This window comes from Phyllostomus discolor, chromosome 10, assembly GCF_004126475.2.
Source record: "Phyllostomus discolor isolate MPI-MPIP mPhyDis1 chromosome 10, mPhyDis1.pri.v3, whole genome shotgun sequence".
NCBI lineage: Eukaryota > Metazoa > Chordata > Mammalia > Chiroptera > Phyllostomidae > Phyllostomus > Phyllostomus discolor.
In genome coordinates this window covers 72,323-91,369 of record NC_040912.2, presented here as the reverse complement: position 1 = coordinate 91,369, position 19,047 = coordinate 72,323, and the positions used below count along the sequence as shown (strand labels likewise).

The following is a 19,047-nucleotide window of genomic DNA, read 5'->3' as shown; positions in this document are numbered from 1 at the left end:
CCCTTACCCCAAGCCAGGCAGGAGGGCCAGCGGTCAGTGACACGTGTGCCGTGAGCTGGTTTATTGTGGCTTGGGCAGGTGGAGAAGTCTCCCTTGGGCTCGCTGCGCCGGCCCCCCCGCCCCGGCAGCAGCGTATGTCCTCTCTGAGGTCGGCAGCTGGGCCAACCCTGGCTCTCAGGTGTCGGTGACACTCACACCCACACCAGGGGCCTTAGCTGCGGATGGCTGCCGGGCTGGCCCAGCGACATGGCCCCTGGCACGGGCCTGGCATTCTCAGGGCTGTTCTCAGAAGTCCCCAAAGTTCACTGTGTAGGTCTCGACTGTGGTAAAGGGAAACTCCAGGCCTGTGGCCACCTCTTCCTCTTCCCCTTCCTCCTCCTCGGGCCCCAGCTCGGTCCCAAACTCTGTCACCACTTCTGTGTAGGTCTCCGTCTCAGACTCCTCCCAGTTGGCTGTGGTCTCAGGTAGAAAGTGCCAGGGCTCCAGGGTGGAGCTGGGGGTAGGGGAGGGGGCAGGGGAGGGGGCAAGGGAGGGAGCGGGAAGCAACATGGGGGACAGCGTGGAGGTGGTGGCTGTTTCCGCGGAGGTGGTGGCTGGCTCCGCAGTGGCGTTGAGGCGGCGGAGCCGCATCTGTTCGCGCATGCGCAGCCGATACTGCAGGCGCCGCTGCTGCAGGCGCCGCTGCTGGGGCGTCATGGGGCGTGAAGGGTCTATGCGTGGGATGGGCCGGTTCCCGTTCATGGCCAAGATCTCGCGGATGCGTTTCCAGTTGGAGCGGGCCAGGATGAAGTTGCACTGGGTGGCCCCGATGTCATAATCCACGTTGCAGGTCTTGGCGCTTGGCGTGTAGCCTTCCGCCTGGGCTGTGACCCGGTACTCCCCCGGGTTCAGGATGCGCCAGTAATCGCCGCCACTGGCTGCAAGAGGGACGGGCTCAGTTGTCTGAGGGCACTCTGTCCCAGGCTGCAGACCCCCTCTGCCTGGGGCGGACCCTAGACCCTCTCTGGAGGCATCGAAGGACCGGGACCTGCTGGCATAGGCCCGGGCTCACCTGCCAAGACCAACACAGCTTTGGGCCCCCACCTGGGTTAGTGGGGCAGAGGTGTACGTATAAGTACCTGTCTTCACACCGTGGTTGACGCCACTCACGGAGATGGTGGCATTGGCAATAGGGATGCCTTGTTCATCTGTCACAACCCCCTTGATGCCCCGGTGAACCTGCGAGAAGGCAGTGAGGGCGGGTGTCCGCATGCTGACCCTTGCGCCCACCCCCAGCCTTGTGCAGGCCCCTCTGGGCCAGAGTCCCCTAGAACCCTGTCCCAGCCCTTCCCAGCCACGCCCAGGCTGCGCCTGCCCTTCCCCAGCGCCCACCTGCTCCATGAAGGTGAGCAGGGCCTCCTTGTTGTTCTCCCATTCTCGGGGAAGCTCGCTCTCGTGCGGGAACTTGTCGCAGCCCAGGTAGATGGACAGCTCCAGGCAGTTGGTGTGCAGGTAGCTGAAGTCGTTGATGGCTGTGTGGAGGCAGGTGGAACCGCAGTCAGCCCCGCCCCGCCCCACCCCACACTGAGTGCCCACCTCGGCCCCTCCCCCGCCAACTCACTCCCGGATCTGGGGTTCCATTTGGCCCCGTTGACGATGCCCATGCCCCCGGTGTGGTCCTGAGCCTGGCACCCTCCCCGGTAGGGCTCAGTCATGGTAAGGTGGGTGGAGGCAAAGGAGATGGCCAGCCAGCGGAAGATGGCGTGGTCCGGGGTCTCCTGGGCCTCAGACACTTCGTCCTCATCCTCCCCGCGGGCGGCCGCCAGGGCGGCGGCCAGCAGCTGCTCCTGGTTGGGCGTGCGTGCCATGTCGTAGGGGTAGGACACAAGCCGCTCGCCGCCGTTGAGGTTCGCCCCCAGCACGAACGGGTACTTCTCCATCCAGGCGATGATGGCCCGGACCTCTGTGGATACCTGGGGGCAGCCCTGTGTGAGGCCTGGGCCGCATTTCCACCACCCTCCAGGGAGGCCGGGAACTGGCCCTCCCGCCCCATCCCTCCAACACCTTGCCGTCAGTGCCCAGAGCTCCTGGGCCCCGACTGCAGCTGCTCCCCGGGCCCTGCTGGCCAGGCGGCAGCCTCACCGTGGCGTCCGGGGAGAGGTAGCGTTCGGGGATGGGCAGGTTGTTGTTGGGGACCCGGTAAGGGACCCATTTCCTCTCCTCAGCTCCCCAGAGCACCGAGTTGAGATCTGGGAAGTCCTCGTAGATGTCGAAGCCCTCCTCGGTCCACAGCCCCAGGGCCCAGTTCCCAAACTCCGAGCCCTGGGTGCGGGAGGGCAGGGGTGGGGGTGTCAGCAAAGGGAGGTCCAGCACCTCCCCCACCAGCTCCAGCCCCGCCCACATCACCTGCCCTCCACCACCACGAGCCACCGCCCAAGGCCTTCTACCCTGCACCCACCATCTGTGCTGCCACCTCGTAGCCATCGGGGTTCAGTGAGGGCACCAGGTGGATGCGTGTGTCATGCACCAGGCTGCGCACACGGGGGTTCCCGTTGCGGTACTCGCGGCACAGGTACTGCATGAGCAGCAGCAGCAGCTCTCGGCCCAGGACCTCGTTACCATGGATCCCAGCTGTATAGCGGAACTCCGGCTCCCCTGTGCGAGGGCAGGATCCTCAGCAGCCACTCAGCCTACCGAGGCTGGGAGATCTGAGGAAGGACCAAACTGGCCTCCTCACTCAGAGGGGGGCCGTGGCTGAGGCTTGTAGGGCCCAGCAAGACAGACAGGGACCCCCAGAGGAATCCCAAAGACAGGCGGGGGTGGTGACCTGGGAACATTAAGGCACAGGCGAAGCTACAGTGTGGGCTTTGCCTCTGATCTGTCGGGAAGAAGGCTGGGCCTTTGGGGGCCCAGGGGGCCTCACCCAGCTCATGATCCCCAGGGTTGTCGGAGATCTCCATGGCGTAGATCTTCAGCCCCCGGGAGCTCTTCCCCAGGCTGTACGTGCGGGTGATGGTGGGGCACTCCTCGTTTACCACCTTCATCAGCTGCATGGGGGAGGACACACGTCACACGGCCTAGCAGGGAGCATGGCCACCCCACTGTGGGGGAGTGGGGCCCAGGGCCCAGGAGAAGGCCTCGCTGGTAGGTGCAGCCCCCGCAGGGCCCGCCCTCAGGAGGCCGTGTCTGGGATGGGAGCAGAACGGAGCCCCCACACAAGCTCGGGTGAGCCTGGAGCCTGAGCCCTGGACGGGAGCCCCGCCCTGGGACGAGCCCCCCACCTGGCGCATGTCCTTGTAGCTGTGGTGCCGGAAGTCCAGGTTGTCGGTGGTGACCACCTCGTTCTGGGTGTAGTAGCTGTGGACGGCTGCAGAGGGTGGGCGGGCAGGGCCCTGAGCTGGCGAGCTGCCGGCCCAGCCCCACCCCCCAGCCCTGCCGCCCCCACCCCCACACTCACGGGACACGGGGCAGCCCAGCACCTCCAGGCGCATGCACTGGCTGCCATTCCAGGTGAGGGGGTACAAGCGGATGAAGCGGGCTACCACCGGCTCCGGCAGCTCGCTCAGCACCGGCGTGTCCTTGTCTACGTTCCCGTGGAAGGTCTGGGGAGAGGCAGGCCTCAGAGCAGCGCCCCATCCTGGGCCGGAGCCCACCTGAGGCCCGGGGGCCGGGGGCCCTGCTGAGGGCATGGGCACCCACCATTTCCTCGTAGCCATTGGTGTACATCGTCCACGTCTGGCTGTCGTTGCTGAAGCCCACGAAGAAGGAGGTCACGAAGTCGTCACTGGGGAGTGGACGGTGGTTGGTGGTCAGGGCGAGGCGGTCTCCAGCCCAGGTCTCAGGCCCTCAGCTGGCTGAGGCCCCTTTCCTGGGCCCAAGAACTTAAGAGCTAGCAGGGAGGTGTGGTGCGGTGGCTCCTGTGCCCACCGTGTGGCCGTGGACGGGCCGTTTGCTTATCTGGACGGTGTCACAGCTGAGAAGGGGGCTGGGGCCCCGGGGGGCTCACTGCTGTGTGTCTCCGATGGGACTCAGAGCCGGGCCCAGGGCTGCCCCCCCCCCCCCCCCCGCAGTGCCTGGGAGCCGGCGTACTGGACGCTGGAGTCGCGGCCCTGGGTGATGACGCCCGTGAACCTGGTGGTCCTCCTGGTGTCCACCTCGATCCACTGGCTCTGCGCCTCGTCCTCAGCGCACCAGGCCCCGTCGTAGTAGTCGTCCTCGACGGCGCCGGCCTGGGGGGAAGGGGCGGGGGGCTGAGCGGGCGCAGGAGCCCGCCCAGCTGGGAGAGGGCGCGCCCCCGCACCCACCTGCATGTTGAGCCGGCCGCGCTGGGCGCCCAGGCCGTGGCGCAGCATGGAGGAGGCCCGGATCTGGTTGTCCTCGATGCGGTGCGACTCCATCCCAATGGGGGGGCACTCTGCGGGCACAGCACCCTGGCTGCCGCCTGTGGCTCCACCCCTCCCTCCGCCACACACAGAACCGGGGCCCCGGGGCCCTCTCCCCTCGCCACATGGGGCCTTGGGTGGGGGGGTCACTTGCCCCCACTCCCACCCCCAGGCCCCTCACTCACTGATTTTCTCGGCTGGAGCCCACTCTGTCTCCTCGCCCTTCCGGGGCCCTGGGGACAACGGAGGGAGGTGGAGCCGAGGGCCCCGGAGCACCCAGCACTCCCGCTGCTCGGCCACCAGGACCCAGGCTGCCAGGGCCCCGAGTCCGGCCCCCCCCCCCCCCACACACCTTTGTGGTCTTTGCCCTTCTCCAGCGTCCATCTGTCCTCCGTCTCCTCCTCCTTGGGGCTGCCGCCCTCCTTTTTGGGTTTCTCTGACCAGTGGGAGGGCCTGTCACTCACCCCTGGGCTTGAAGGGGCTTGGGGGGCAAGCTGAGCTGGGGCAGGTGGGTGGAGGTGGGTGGCGTGGGGGCGGAGGGGGTGGGAGCGGCAGGGTCCTACTCACTCAGCTCCTCCTTCTCTTCATCGGTCTCCAGCCCAGCGTCCGGCTTCTGGGGTTTGGGCGGCCGGAAGTAATAGTCCACTGGGGGAGGGAGAGCCCTGCTGAGGTGGCCGAGGCCGCCCCAGGGCCCCAGGGCCCCACGGCGCAGCCAGAGCTCCAGGGCTCTGGAGCTCAGAAATCACAGGGGATCGTCGGGAGGGGGGGCTGTCCTCCCGGGACAGGGGAGGGGGGCGGAGGGGGGTCTCAGAAGGAAAAGGATGACAGAGAGGGTGGGGGGAGGGAAGGGTTGAAGGAAGCACTGAGCCAGGAACCAGGAAGGTGTGGAAGGAAGGCCCAGCCCCAGCGAGGGGAGCGGAGTAGGGCAGCACAGCTGGTGGCATGTGGGGACACCGGGGTCACTGCCACCACGCTGGCCCTGTGATGTGGGCAGGGGCGGGGCACTCACTGCTGTCGTAGTCGGGGATCACGTAGCCACCCCCGTAGTCGGGGGGCGGCAGGGGCGGCAGGGGCTTCAAAGGCGGCTCTGTGGGGGTGGGAGTCAGGGGTGGGCACACAGCCCCTCGCCGGGTGTCCCCCTCCCCCTCTGCCCCATCCTACCGGTCCTTTCCTTCTCCTCTGGGGCCGCCACCCCCTGCCCCCGGGGCTTGGTCTTCTCCTCGGGGTGCTCAGGCCAGGGCCTCTCGGGCCTCCTCCTGCTGGGGGGCGGTCTGGGCGGCTTCTGGCGCCGGATGTACTCAACTGGGGGAGAGAGTGGGCTGAGTGGGGCCGGGCGGCAGGGCCGGGAGGGCAGGTAGACCCGGGGCCGGGCGCCTGGGTGGAGATGGGGAGGCGGGGCCCGGGGTGGCCGCCCAGCGGGCTCTTGCTCACAGTCCTCGTAGTCTTCCCTCTCGATCTGGTCGTTGTAGTCCAGCGTGGGCGGCTCGGTCTCCTCCTCTGGCTCTGGGGGGAACGCCAGTGGCGGCCTTGTGAAGACATTCCCCAACACCCCCGCCCCAGCACCCGGGAAACCCAGCGAGCCCAGGTGGCTGGTCTCCCAATGGGGTGGGTGCTGCCCACTCACCAGGCTGGCGCTCCGCATGGGCCTCACCTCTTGGCCCCTGCCAGGGACTCGGGAGGGCCCCACCTGCAACAGATACCCCAGCACCGATGAACGGGAGGCCTGTGCTGACCACGGGCCACTCCGGGAGCCCCCGCCCTCCTGGGCCCTGCCGACACCCCCGGAGCCTCAGCTCTCTCCCAGGATGCCTGGGCCGCTCTGCCCTCAGCACCCTGCTGGCACTGCCAGGGCCAGGTGGCCAGACAGGTGACCTGGGGAGCCCAGGCCCTGCTGTCGGGGAGGCCCGGCCACTAAGCTGCCCTGGCAGGAGAGCCCCTGGCAGGCTCTGTGTCCAGCACACACAAGGGACGGCTCTGGATGGGGTCCAAGAGACAGATGCCAGGACAGTGGAGAGGAAGCCCCCAGTGAGGCCACCGGTCCCCCACCCACCCACCCAGCGACCTGAAGGTGCTCCAACCCAACTGCCGGGGACCTGAGGGTCTGCAGGAAGCAGGGCCCCCTCCCACCTTGCTCCCCGCAGTCAGGCAGGGCAGAGCCCAGCACCTAGGACCACCGACACACACCTTCCTCCTGCGGCAGTTCCTTGGGGCCGGGGCTCAGGGGTGGGGGCAGTGGCCACCACGGGGCTCCTGAGGGGGCTGCAGTGGGAGGCCTCTTCCCAGCTGGGGGCCTCTTAGTGGCCTTGGGGGGCTTCTCCTTGGGCTTCTTGGTGGCCTTGGGTGGCTTTTCCTTGGGCTTCTTAGTGGCCTTGGGTGGCTTTTCCTTGGGCTTCTTAGTGGCCTTGGGCGGCTTTTCCTTGGGCTTCTTGGGTGGCCTGGGGGACCCCTCTGGCAGCTTCTTGGTCGCCTTGGGGCCTTTGTCCTTCTTCCCTTTCTTCCCCTTGTCTTTGGCCTTTTCTGGAGGTGCTGTCCGAGAGGCAGATAAGGGTCCCATTGATGGACAGCCCACTCTGTGCCCCACGTGGCTCCCAACAAGCTGGGCATAGGGACTCCTGCATACCCCACATTTCCCAGGTTGGGAGGTTAAGTCACTTGCCTCAGCGACACATCTGGGCCCAGGGGCCCGCAGATCCGCCCTCACCATGGTGGCCCAGCTCCCATGGCGGGCCCTTGTCCTCCCGATGGTCTCTGTCGAGGAGCAGAGCCCACCCCCCCCCAGTGCACCCCTTCCCGACACGTCCCCTCGGCTATTCTGTGCTGGACATGGAAGGCACCCGGGTGACCAAGCCACCCTGGGCTCGGCAAGGGGAATACCCCCTCTCAAGGGGGAAGGTGGTCTCATTCCTGACAAATGCCAGGCAAAGTGACGGGTACAGGGCAGGGACAGGGCTGGACCTCCAGAAGCCCCCTGCAGGGGCAAGCAAAGCTCCCCAAGTCAGGGGCACCTGTGGGTGAGGCCTTGCTGAGAAGGAAGGGGTCTGGGGTGGCTGGAAGCCATAACCAACAGGGGTCCTGGGGCCACACAGGGGACAGAGCACAGGGGCAGGGGCCGGCAGGGCAGAAGCTGCTCAGAGTGGGGCAGGGGGGCGGGGCGTGAGGCAGAGGAAGAGAGGAAGTCAGTGGGGGTGGGGGGCGAGTGGCAGGAACCCAGGGAAGTTTACAGAACGAAGACCTGGGAGCCCCAGCAACGGCAAGAGGCCAGAACAGCGAGCCTGGAGTGTGAGCTAGAGGTGGGGGAGACCCAGAGGGTCCCAGGACCGGCCCCCACCCAGGAGGGGGTGGGGGAGCCAGGAAAGCTCCAGAGTAGGGGCAAGGACTGCTGGCTTGAGGAACGAGGGGTGGTGGGTGGGAGTCCCCTGGGAGAGAGACCAGCCCGACCCTCGCCCTCCTCCCCGAGGCGCAAGGAGCCACGGAGACACGGACGACTGATTACGTAAGAGGCTGGATAGCATGCTTCTGTGATGTATCATCTCGCTGAGTCCTCACAACAACCCTCCTGTTGGTGGGGTGGGGTAGGGTCTCCTCCTCCTCCGTGCCCTGGGAGCAGGAGCCAGGCAGGAGGGCTGGGGACCCTTCCAGGGGAGGCTGAGGCTCCGACTCTGGCAGTGGCTCCAGCACAGCCAGTGTGAGCCACAGACAGGCTGAGCGGCCCTTTGGGACGGCAGGGGGGTTCTCAGCACCACCCTGGGGAGAGGACAGCAAAGTCCCCTCCTGTCAGCTTAAGCCTAGTGCCCCTGGGCCACTGGGCGCGGGGAATGAGGAACGGTCGGAGCTGCTGGGCAGCAGACCTGCTGCATGTGTCCGTCTCGGTGTCCAAAGGGCCACAGGCCAGCACTGATCGAGGCCTGGCAGGGTGTCCCGCGGACATCTGGGCAGTCCCGTGCCTTCCAGAGCCGCCGCTCAGCCAGGCGGACTGGACAGCGGCCAGGCCCTGAGGAGGCCCGCCATTCTCACCTGAGATGTGGGGTGCCCCGGGCCCCCATCAAGCCAGGGCCACCCCTGCCCGGCTCTTACCCTCTCCGGCCACCCCTAGGCGCGCCCCCGGCTTGCCCCCGGCCTGGGCTTTGCGGTCGCGCGGGGTGGGCTCAGGGGGCGGAGGGGGCTCCAAGTCGTCCTCCCGGGGCTCGAGCTCCAGCTCAGACAGGAAGCCCTCGAGGAACTCCTCGATCTCGTCGTCCGTCAGCACCGTCTGCGGGCGCCCCCCAGGGCACAGCGCCAGCAGCGCCAGGAGGAGGCCGAGCAGGGGCACCCCCCGCACAGCCGCCATGGCAGCGACACGCGTGGGGGGTAGGGGGCAGAGGCCGGGATGGGGGCGGGGATGGGGAGGGGCGCGGGAGGAAGCCGGGGTGGGGCGCGGAGGGCTCCGGGGTGAGGCGCGGGAGGAATCCGGGGTGGGGCGGCAGGGGCTCCGGTCCCAGCAGTGGCTTAGGGGTCGGTGGGGACGCAGAGGTGGCTAGAGATTCCGAGGCGCTGCGGCGGCTGGGAGCTCCGGCCCCGCGTGGCGTGCTCGGGTGCGGACCGCCCTCTCCAAAGCTCCAGAGGCGGCCGGGGCGGGGGCGTCGGGGCTTCCGGAACCGGCTTCCCCACCCCCAGGGTAGGAGGAGGAGGTAGAGGAGGAGCTGGGCGTGGATAGAGGGTCTGCGCGGGGGTGGTGCGGAACAGCGGGCTCCCAGCGCTAGGCACTTCCCGCAGCGGGACGGGGGGCGGTGTCCGGGGCTGGAGGCCTGTGGGGAGGGAGGGTCGGAGTGGATGGGAAGTCCCGCGGGTGCGTCTGCAGCACCTCCCTGCCTCCAGCCAGCCGAGACCAGGAGGCGAGATGCCTCCGAACCCGCTAGAGGTGACTGGGAACGCCGGGAGCGGAGCCGCCAGGCCGAGGGCTGGGGCCTTCGGGACCCTCCCCATTTCTGCCGCGCAAGGGTCTTGAGGGCACCGGGCCAACCCTCGGCCAATCCTCCTCTGGGGGCTTGGGCCCGCAGCTCGGTCATGCAGACGTGCAGCCAACCTCCGAGGCCCATGGTGCACCCGCCCTGTGCCTCCTGCGGGGCCTTGGGAACCCACGCTGTGGTGGGGCAGGAGCAAAGCTGCCTGGGACAGCAGGCTGCTCTGCGGGGGGCAGGAGCCCCAGGAAAGGTGCCCCTCCCTCCCAGGCCTGGGCACACTGGGCTAGGTTTGGAGAAGGGCGGAGATGGAGCAGGCTGGGAGGAGACTCTTTTCATTAAGCTGTCCGTGTAAGTCACAGGAATGGGCTGTCAGGGGTGTGGAGGTTTCCATAGAAGTTCAAGGGTGTCTTGCACACCCCTGCACTCCCAGCCACCAAGGGAGGGTACCTGGACACCGGTCAAGAACCTAACGAGGAGGTGACAGGCAGCAGCCTCCTTCCCTCACCTCTGGAGCAGATGGCGCACCCAGGTGAGATCAAGGGCCGTTGCAGGGGCCGTACCTGTGAGCTCAGCTCCACGTGGAAGATGTGGGGCCCCAAGAGGAGGCCAGATGCTGCCCAGCTGGGGAGAGGGTGTGTGCCTTCAGCCCAAGGAAGCTGTGTGCCGGGACGTGCCACAGGCGTAACAGCCACTTGCCACCCAAACGGACACGGGCTGCGCCAGCCCCCGCCACTTCTTCCACTACTGCCCACAGTGGTCGGAGCCCACTGCTCCTCCACCAGCCGAGGTGCCAGACAGCCCTTGCCTCTTTCCTCTCCTCTCTCCAGAGCCAGAACGCAGGCCAGGACACCCAGGGCCCCGCACGGCCCTGGCCAGCCTGAGTGGGCAGCCCCCAGGGGCCCGGGGGTGGGGGGCGGCTGCCAGTTCAGCCCAGACTGGAAGGCTTTGCCTCCTCTCCCCCCTCCTCCCCAGGCCCTGCCTTCACTTCCCACTGGCTCAGCCTTGTCCTGAACAAGGCAGTGGGGCTGTGTCAAGAGCTGGGCCCCCTAGACCATCTGGTCGCGATGTCACCTTCCGCCCCTCACTCGAGTCCCCAGCCCTGGAGGTGCAGGCCCCCCTCAGGCTGTGCCAGCACAGCGGCAGCACCCGTTTCCCCGGGAGACGGGCTGGGGGCTCTCAGCCCCCTGCAGGCCTCCTCGTTCTCGGCTGTCCCCGCCATGTGTCCCCGGGCTGGTCTGCCAGCAGGAGGCGAGGCCAGCTCTTCTCCATAAATGGCCTGCCCCACGCCGCCGGGACGGTGCTGGAATTTGCTCTCTAGCCCCCGGCCGAGTGGGCAGCAGGGAGGCTGGAGGCTCTGGAGCGTCACTTCCCCGCAGAGGCCAGTTCCGCTGGCTCACACATGGATCAGATTTGGGCCCGCATCCTCTGCCAGGGAAAATAGAAGCCGTGCAAACACTGAGAAGGGATAGGAAGAACCTTTCGCTCACCACAGTGAGTCACCACCAGGAGCATGAGCAACGGCCTCGTGCAGAGCTGGGCCCCGGGGTGGGGGCCCGAGAGTGGGGGCCCTTCACCCTGAGGGTCTGGGCAGGTGGAGTGGAGGGGTGGCTGACTGCTCTCCATGCAAGGTCAAACCCCTCCGGGTGGGTGGAGCTGGGGCCCAGCTCAGCTTTAAGGCCAAGCTGCAGAAGTCCCTCAGACTTGGGCCGGGACTGTGTCTGGGTGCAGGGCGGCAGCCAGGGCCCGTCAGGAGACCCTGTGTGCTGAGGAGGCAGCAAGCTCCCGGAGCAAAGCAGGTCGCTGGTGGGAGGCCCACGCCTCCTGTGGCTGCTGCTTACCCTCCCAGGGGCCGGTGCTCCCACCAGGCCGGACATCTGTGTGCATGTCCAAGGACTCTGAGCTAGTCTGGGGTCTGCAGGACACCCCTCTGGCCTCTTCCCTTCCCCTGAGAACCTGCTGAGGGGCTACAGCAGGACTGGACTGGGCTTGACAAGCAGGATGGTGACAGGCCACCCAGGCTGGTGCCCCCCAGCTGCTTCTAAAGTGGGGAAAGAGAGTTCTTGGGGGAGCCAGCCATGGGCCAGGGGTTGTGTCGAGCCCCCTGCAGCTGTGGGGGCTGAGGCCTGTGGAACCCACTGACAGGGAGAGAGAGGGGTGTGGCCTGCACTGTCACCCCTGAGGGCCCAGTGCCACCTGCCAGGGCGGGGCTGCCTGGACAGAGACCAGGAGGAATGCCCCCACCCAGGGTTGGCCCCCGAAGGGGGTGCAGGTGCGGAGGCAGTGCACTCAGAGTCCCTGTAGGCATGTCGGGGGGCAGGCCCTTCGTGTAGGCAAAGCTGACACAGGGCCGGCACGTGCCCCTCCCCTGCCCTAGAGGGAGCCAGAAGCCCCCACACTGGGAGGGGGTGAGGAGCTGGATCAGGAGTGAGAAGCGTTGGAACCCCCTCTTCCTGCTGAGGTGGGGTCAGTCCCCCAGCAGCCCAAGGGAGGTGATGTGAACACCCTGACTGGTTAATGGTGGCAGATGGGCCCCCACCCCCACCCCACCCCTGGGAGAGGGCTTCCTGCTTCCTCCCCCTCCCAGACGCCTGTCCTGGAGCTGTGGAGAGAAGAACCCTCCCCTCAGCTGTGAGGGGGCAGAGGGCTCCTCCAGGGGACCAGAAGTGGACCCTCCGCCCCGACAGTGAGCCCAGAAGTTGGTGTTGCGCTGCCTGTCGCTGCCAGAGCCAGTAAGTAGAGATGAGGGTGGAGCCCCCGTGGGCACTGTGCTCTGATGCGGCGACCCCAGAAGACTGCGGGTGTGCGCCCCCAGGAGCCGCCCCGGCGTCTCGTCTCAGGCTGACCCTTGTTGTACGGGGAAGGACAGTGTAGGTAAGGGGTTTGGAATTCAGAGGGAAAGGTTGACCAGATAAAAGCCACAGTCCAGCAACTTCCGAATCCTTTCTCCTGCTGACCGGTGACATGTGGGGGGTGTCCCCTGGGAGCGTGACAGCTCCGGCGCCACCCTGACAGCTCGCGGTCCCCCGGGCCCACAGGCTGCTCGTGGCCTCCTGGAGTCACGGTGGGTCCAGTCATGCGCTCCAGTTCCGGAAACAGCGGCTCTCTGCCTTCGTGAATCAGTGACCCTATGAACTGTAGAGCTACCAAATGTTAACTCTTGAGTCCCCCCTCCACTGGAGGAGTCTCGGCATCTTCTCTGCTGCACAGACAGCTGGGACCTGGAGCTGGTGCTGGCCTGGGCCTTGGGAGGCCTGAGGGTCAGCCCCATCCCAGCCTTCAGCTCCAGGGGCCTGGGGAGGGCTGGGGCCTGATCCTGGAACCACCACCGACCCACGTCCAGGGAATGCAGGGGCCCCTGCAGGGCCCCATGCTGAGCCCCAGGTGGCGTCTCCACAAAGCCCCTCTCTTGGCCCCGCCCTCACAGGGGCAGAGCCGAGTGGGTCTCTCAGGGAGCTCATCCCTGTTAGCGGGCCCAGCAGAGATCTCCGCACCCACGGGCACCGCAGCTCAGCTTCCTGCTCCCAGGCCGAGACTCCTGCAGTCAGTCTCTGGTGCAGGGCCCTGGCACGTGGGCAGCAGCTGGGTAGTGATTGATGCTTGCTGAGCACACGCACTGACTTCCCCACATCTACGTGAGGAAACTGAGGCCCGGCGAGAACTGACGTGTCCAGGCCACAGGACATCAGTGGCAGGGAGGGTTCAGACGAGGCCTCTGAAGCTCCCTAGACTCTGGCCGTCGGACCTCAGGCACCAGCCCTTCCTGCTGGCACCTCAGCCTGGGTAGGGTGGGGATTCAGCAGCCAACAGGACCAGTGTGCCCAAGCTCTAGCTGGGGCAGCCACAGGACACAGGGACAGGACCCTCTGGAGCGGCAGGGTCTGGGAGGCCCGGGGGGGGAACGTACTGGCCGCTCTCGGCCACTGAGGCAGCAACTCAGTCACCCGAGGCCAGGCCAAGTTGGGGGGAAGCCCCAATACTGAGATGGCTGAGTATTGGAGGATGGCTTTGGAGGTGCCTTCCTCTACGGCCCTGCCAGCCAGCAAGGCTGCTGGGGGTGGCCTAACTGGAGCACCCAGGACCCCGGGCTCCGGGCTGCAGGTTTCCGGGTCAGGCCCCAGCCCCTCCTGGTCCCCTGGAGTCCTGGGTCTGCCTCCAGGGGCTGAGGAAGAAGGACACAGGCCTGTGCTATCCCTCTGCCCCTCCCTCCAGTGGGGAGGGGCTCGAAGCAACCCCTGGTCTTCAGTCTGGCCCTTCCGAGGAGGCGGTTCCAGACCCGGGGACCTGGGGTCTCCCAGAGGGTGTGGCCGTGTGCAGGACTGGCAGGACAGTTTGCTTGGTTTCCAACAACGGGAAAACCACATGTGATTTTCCACCGTCTTGTGCCCCTGCCCCCGCCCAGCTCCGCAGGCCCAGACTGCTGAGCGAGCAGAGTTCACCCAAATTCCTTCCACTCACCACAGGACACAGCCCCTGGGGAGACTGGGGGTCACCGCAGCCATGGGACAGGGGCAGCTGAGGGGGCGGGAGGCGGACTTCCAGCCACGAGTAATTCTGCAGCTGGCAGACTGTGGGGTGCGGGAGGGAGCGCAGTGTGGACCGTGCGAAAGTCCGAGGGGAGTGGAGGGCCGCTCAGTTCAGAATGGGGGGTGGCTCCTGGAAAAAAGGTCACACCGTCACCTGGACACGCTGCCGAAACTTCGGCGCTCGCGCTGAAAGAGCATCGCTGCGCTGGAAGAGAACGGGAGGCTGTGTGTGTGTTCTGAGCAGAGGCTGTAGGGGAAAGGAGCGAGACCCGGAGCTTTCTAAAAGTTCTAGCTCTCCGTTGAAGTCGACTGAAAGGGAAATTAAAGGGCAGACGAAAGCACCGGGAGAGGAGCTGCTAAGGCTCCGAGGTCAGAAGTGGACACTGAGGAGCCCATGGCGCCGGGGGCCTCAGCGTGTCTCCTCTGCACGGCGGTGGCTCCCTTGTGAAACAGGAGGGCTCCCTGGGCTGAGTCTGGGAAGTCAAGCCTGGAACACAGTAAGTCTTTGGTGAAGGGAAGCTGTTACGTTACATACATTTTCCAAGACAATTTGACTGTCTCCCTTTTAAAATTAATATATTTTTTGAAGATTGTATTTGTTTCCATTTTTAAAAAATGAACTATGAGACCTGCTCAGGAAAGTTACAAAAGAAGAAACATCAGGGCACAATAAATGTATGCGAACGTGTGGACCTTAGTAAAAATCATGAAAATGCAAATTCAAACATACTGAGTACTAATTTTCCTATGTCAAATCCTCAAAGATGAGAAAACGCCCTGGTGTGGGCGAGGCTGGGAAACCGTTGTGGTTCAGGGTCGCTGGGCTGCAAAGAGCAGAAACCCACCGAGGCAGCTAATGGGAGTCCACGAGGGAAACCGGTAATTCGCTGCGCTCAAGGCCAGGGGATGGATAAGGGAAGCTGTGATGGACAGCTCTTCCCGGTGGTTCGGAGGGCCGCGGAGGCTGAGCGCGCCCCCTGCTGGCCGCCCGGCGCCATTGTAGATGCTGCTTCCTACGTGAGCTTATGCTCCTGGGCATGCAGGGCCACAGGTGTGCACACCTGTGCGTGGCCCGTGTCTGCGTGGGCTGGGTGCCAGGCGGTCCTGCCAGCTTGATGCAGGGTCTGGAATTCTGCCAGCTGTGGGTCATCAGAAACCGCAGGGGCCGGAGAGGGTGGGTCCTGGGAAGCCTCAGGGCAGCCAGTGCCCCCTGCCTTCCCCACTCCCACCTGCCCCCCCCCGCCCCCGGCTCAGCACCTGCCTGGCCGCGGGCTCACTGAACAGCCAGGCGGGACACTCTTCTTATGTCAAAGTTCTTCATCGTCCTTTGTAATGGGCTGGTGATCTAGCAGGGAAGCCCTTAACCTCTCTAGTAGGGCGTCCTGTGCATCGTTCTAACAAAGGTCAAGTTCAAGGAGGGGTCATAGGAACCCCAGTGTATAGCTGGTCAGTCAGAGGCAGAGGTGATGACCAGAAGGTAAGGCTGGCATCTGAAGTGAGTGTGTGTGAGGGGATGGAGTTGAACTGCAGGGCACCCAGCTGGTGTGGAAACCCACACGCCGGTGTCAGGGTGCTGGGTGAGAGCACAGGAGGACACAGCAGTGTTTTCCAAGAGAAGACCCCAGCACTGCTGTTCACTAGCTGTGCAAACTCGGGCAAGTTGCTTGCCCTCTCTGCGTCTCCATCGCCTCCCCAGCAAGATGGGAACAAGGATGTCACCCACTGACAGAAGTGTCCTGAGCATCCATGGGTGGACACCCGTGAGGTGCCTGGAACAGTGCCTGATGGACAGCACCGATTGCATTACATATATGTGCACATGCTTAAAAACATTTTATTATTAAGCCCTGGCTGGTGTGGCTCAGTGGATTGCGTGTCAGCCTGTGAACCAAAAGGTCTCCAGTTCGATTCCCGGTCAGGGCACACCACACACTGATGTTTATCTCTCTTTCTCCCACCCTTCCCCTCTGTCTAAAAATAAATAAAATCTTTAAAAAATTAAGTAAAAACATGTTATTAAAATTCCAGGCATGTGCAGAAGTGGAGGTGTTACCCTGAATGTCCTGCCCGCCACTGGCATCTTAGTCATCTACTGATGGGTCTTTGCAGATCAGGGAAGGTCGCAAGGTGACCCACCTGGTGAGGGTCACACAGTCTGTCAGAGTCCAGAGCCGAGCCCGAGTCAGAGCTTTGGACTCAAGGTAGCGGGGTGAATGGCTGCCCCCAAAATTCAGGTTCATGTGGATCCTCGAATGTGGCCTTATTTGGAATAAGAATCTTTGCATACGTAATCAAGAGTTCCAAGATGAGGTCATCCTGAAGTAGGAGGGGCCTACATCCTGCAGTTGGTGCCTCTATACGGAGTGGAGAAGATCCCGAGGGAGGGCAGCCACTGGAAGTGGGACAGAGGCTGGGGGGGGGGGGACAGCCAGAGCCCAGGAAGAGTGGCAGAACCCTAGAAGCCAGAAGAGGCAGGCAGGATCTTCCCCTCCCCCACCCTCCCCCATCCGCTTGTCAACGCTTCAGTCTTAGACTCTGGTCTCCAGAACTGGGAGAGAATCCACTTCTGTTGTTTTAAGCCACCTCGTTTGCAGTAGTTTGTTACAGTGGGCATGGCACAGAAAAACACCAGACACTAAGGACTGAATTGTGTCCCCCGAGATTCATATGTTGAACCCTATCCCCCAATGCATTTGGAGATGGGGCCTTAGGAGGTAACTGTGAGAAATAAGTTTCTGTTGTTATGACAGCAAGCCGTCCAAACCCCCAGTGCTGCTGGGGGTAGCTCAGGAAGGCCCAGGCCAGCACTATAGGCTGGGGCCTCGGGGCCAGTGGCCCTCAGGAGCTTAGCCCAGCATGGTCAGCGATTTGACCACATGCTCACCAGAATGCTGACAAGCAACCCTCAGGAGACTGAACCTGACCGGAGAAGCAGCCCAAGAGCCAAGGCAGAGCTCTGGCGCCACAGGCAAGGACAGGTGGAAACGGCACTGAAGGGAACTTCAAAGAAAGTGCTCTGCAAAGGTCACGAGGACTTAAGAATGACCCCTGGGGACCTCATGGAGCCGGAAGTGGGAGCAGGAAACAGATAAGATTCATCTTGGAAAAATGTAAGCTCCTACCCCTGGGACGGGGAGGCAGACTGGAAGGGCCCAGCCAGAAGCTCATCTCTGCTGCCTCTCTGACTTTTTGGGGTGGTCTCGGTGTGGGGAGCAGGAGGCTGGGGGCTCAGGCATCTGGGATTCCCAAGCCAGAGTTTTTAGAAACAGAGGGCTGAGGTCTCTCTCTGCTTCCCAGCTGGCTGGACAGAGACCTGGTAGTGCAGGAGAGGAGAGGGGAGGAGCATATGCCCCTGGCCTTGCCTGCTGGTGCCGGGCACTGGTGGTCACCCCGCCCCTTCACAGAACCTCCCTGTACCTGTGCAAGGCCTCAGTTTTGCAAATTGCCCAGTGTTTTAAGTACTCAGGTGCGATGGGCCATTAAAAGCTGCCTCTGCCACTCCAGGACAGAAGCCAGGTTCCCTGGCCAGAGGCAGAGGGTGTTTGAAGAAAATGGTCTCAGGGGATGGGGGCTGCTCCCTGTGGAGAGGTGGGACCCACAGATGGGGAAGAGGCCCTGGGAGCTCCCCCTTCCCTGAAGGCAAGAGGAGACATGGGTGGGGGCAGTGAGGGAGAGGTCACAATTCTGGTATCCTGGAGTGTATCCTGGGTCCCCGGAGGGCAGGCTGGGGACTGGTGTGGGGGGCTGAGTCCTGGGCCCACCACACATGGGGTGATGGAAGAGAGGACTGGGACAGCAGCCACACCTGGCTGTCCCACCTGTTCGAGCACGGCTACATTGCTGAGATAAATTCCAAATGCAGGGCCTAGAATGAGGGAGACATTCAGTAGTTCTCAGACATCAGCGTTCCCAACTTTGGAAAAGGAATTGCTGGGTACGATTTTTGGTTTCATTGGGCATGGTTGCCAAACTGGTTTCCAAAAAGTCCTTCCTACAAATTGCCAATTCCCTTGCACCTTCAACAAGTGTGATCAATTTTTTAAATGTTTGACAGTGCAACAGGCGGAGAAGTCTCACTTGTATTTGCACTTCTGTAATGATTAGACAAGTCGGGATACATGGCATAAGTTTATGAGCTATGTGTCTTCTGTGAATTGCCCATTGTTTCTCCTGCCAATCTTTCCAATAGATTGTTGCCTTTTCCTTATTTATCTGACAATTTCTTAATTACATGAATTAGACTTAACTTCAAAATGTGTCACTTTTCCCTCTGGTTTGATGCTTAATTTTAATTTTTGAATATTAAATATTTTACTTTGTTTTAAAGGATTTTATTTTTAGAGAGGGGAAGGGAGGGAAACATCAATGTGTGGCTGCCTCTCTCGCACCCCCTACTGGGGACCTGGCCGGCAACCCAGGCATTGGCCCTGCCTGGAAATCAAACCGGCGACCCCTGGTTCACAAGCCAGCGCTCAATCCGCTGAGCCACACCAGCCAGCTCTCCTTGAATACATTTTAAATTTGTGTGTAGTCAAGTTTATCTATCATTCTTGTCCTTCAGTGTTTCTGGTTTATTGTAATACTTAGACTATACAAACATTCATCGCCTTCCCAGTACGTTCTGTTTCTTTTTCAGATTTCAAGGTTTGACCCATCTGGATTTTATTTTGGTGTCAAGGAGTGAGGGAGGGGGCCGAGGGAACCGGCTTCTATTTTTCCAGATGGCGGGCCAGCTGTTCCAAGGCCGATCAACTGAAAACCTTCCCGGTTGGAAGCAGCGCGGTACCAGCACGTTCCAGGCTCTGGCGTCTGCCCGCTGGCTGTCCTGGGATCCCCGCCGCCAGGTCTCTGCAGTCAGCGGTTCGGCCCTGGTCAAACCGTTAGCCCCGCCCCCCGCGACCGTGCCGAGGACCAGCCCCTGACCGCCCTCCCAGGACCCCCAGCCAGTTCTCTCCTTCGGGGCGGGGGGCGGGGTGGGGGAGGCGGGAGGGTCCGGGAACCCACGCGCCTTCCCAGAGAGTAATTTAAATAGAAGGCGCGTCCTCTGGATCTATTTGCATAGAGGCGGGGCTTCTGGCGCTGAGCGACCAAGACACCCAATCCCATGAGACTCCGCAAAGCCCTTATTTGCATGGGGCGGGGCTTGCCTCCGGGCGTGAAGCCCCGGGCTACTTCCCTTTCCCCTTTCCGCGCGCCTTCTTTCCGCCTTCCTTCCACCTTCTT

General features: G+C 63.6%; 1 protein-coding gene across 3 annotated transcripts; it reads right to left on the bottom strand.

Moving 5' to 3' along the window:
• Positions 1–33: 33 nt before the first annotated feature.
• Positions 34–8,926, bottom strand: AEBP1 (AE binding protein 1). 3 transcript variants are annotated; one of them, XM_036010343.1, is made up of 22 exons: positions 8,436–8,926; positions 6,697–6,887; positions 6,546–6,663; positions 5,986–6,048; positions 5,793–5,864; positions 5,523–5,663; positions 5,371–5,448; positions 4,929–5,006; positions 4,714–4,797; positions 4,547–4,594; positions 4,284–4,393; positions 4,069–4,208; positions 3,679–3,763; positions 3,437–3,581; positions 3,261–3,346; positions 2,903–3,026; positions 2,438–2,634; positions 2,122–2,301; positions 1,601–1,952; positions 1,372–1,511; positions 1,119–1,218; positions 34–917 (listed from the first exon to the last, which is right to left on the bottom strand). In XM_036010343.1, exons 1-22 carry the CDS (start codon positions 8,686–8,688, stop codon positions 286–288), a joined length of 3,417 nt encoding a protein of 1,138 aa, XP_035866236.1. In that variant the 5' UTR covers positions 8,689–8,926; the 3' UTR covers positions 34–285. The 3 variants fall into 3 exon arrangements, with proteins under 3 accessions (XP_035866236.1, XP_028360007.1, XP_035866235.1); XM_028504206.2 differs by having other exon boundaries at positions 6,546–6,887; XM_036010342.1 differs by having other exon boundaries at positions 6,013–6,048; positions 6,546–6,887.
• Positions 8,927–19,047: the final 10,121 nt, after the last annotated feature.

What these genes read in the sequence shown, in the direction of transcription:
- AEBP1 (XM_028504206.2), bottom strand. Translation starts at nt 8,688, where the DNA reads ATGGCGGCTGTGCGGGGGGTGCCCCTGCTCGGCCTCCTCCTGGCGCTG. An exon ending in TGAAGAGAAGGAGGAGCTGA is followed by an intron (nt 4,798 to 4,928) that starts GTGAGTAGGACC and finishes CCCACTGGTCAG; the next exon opens with AGAAACCCAAAAAGGAGGGC. An exon ending in GGCTCCAGCCGAGAAAATCA is followed by an intron (nt 4,394 to 4,546) that starts GTGAGTGAGGGG and finishes CTGTGCCCGCAG; the next exon opens with AGTGCCCCCCCATTGGGATG.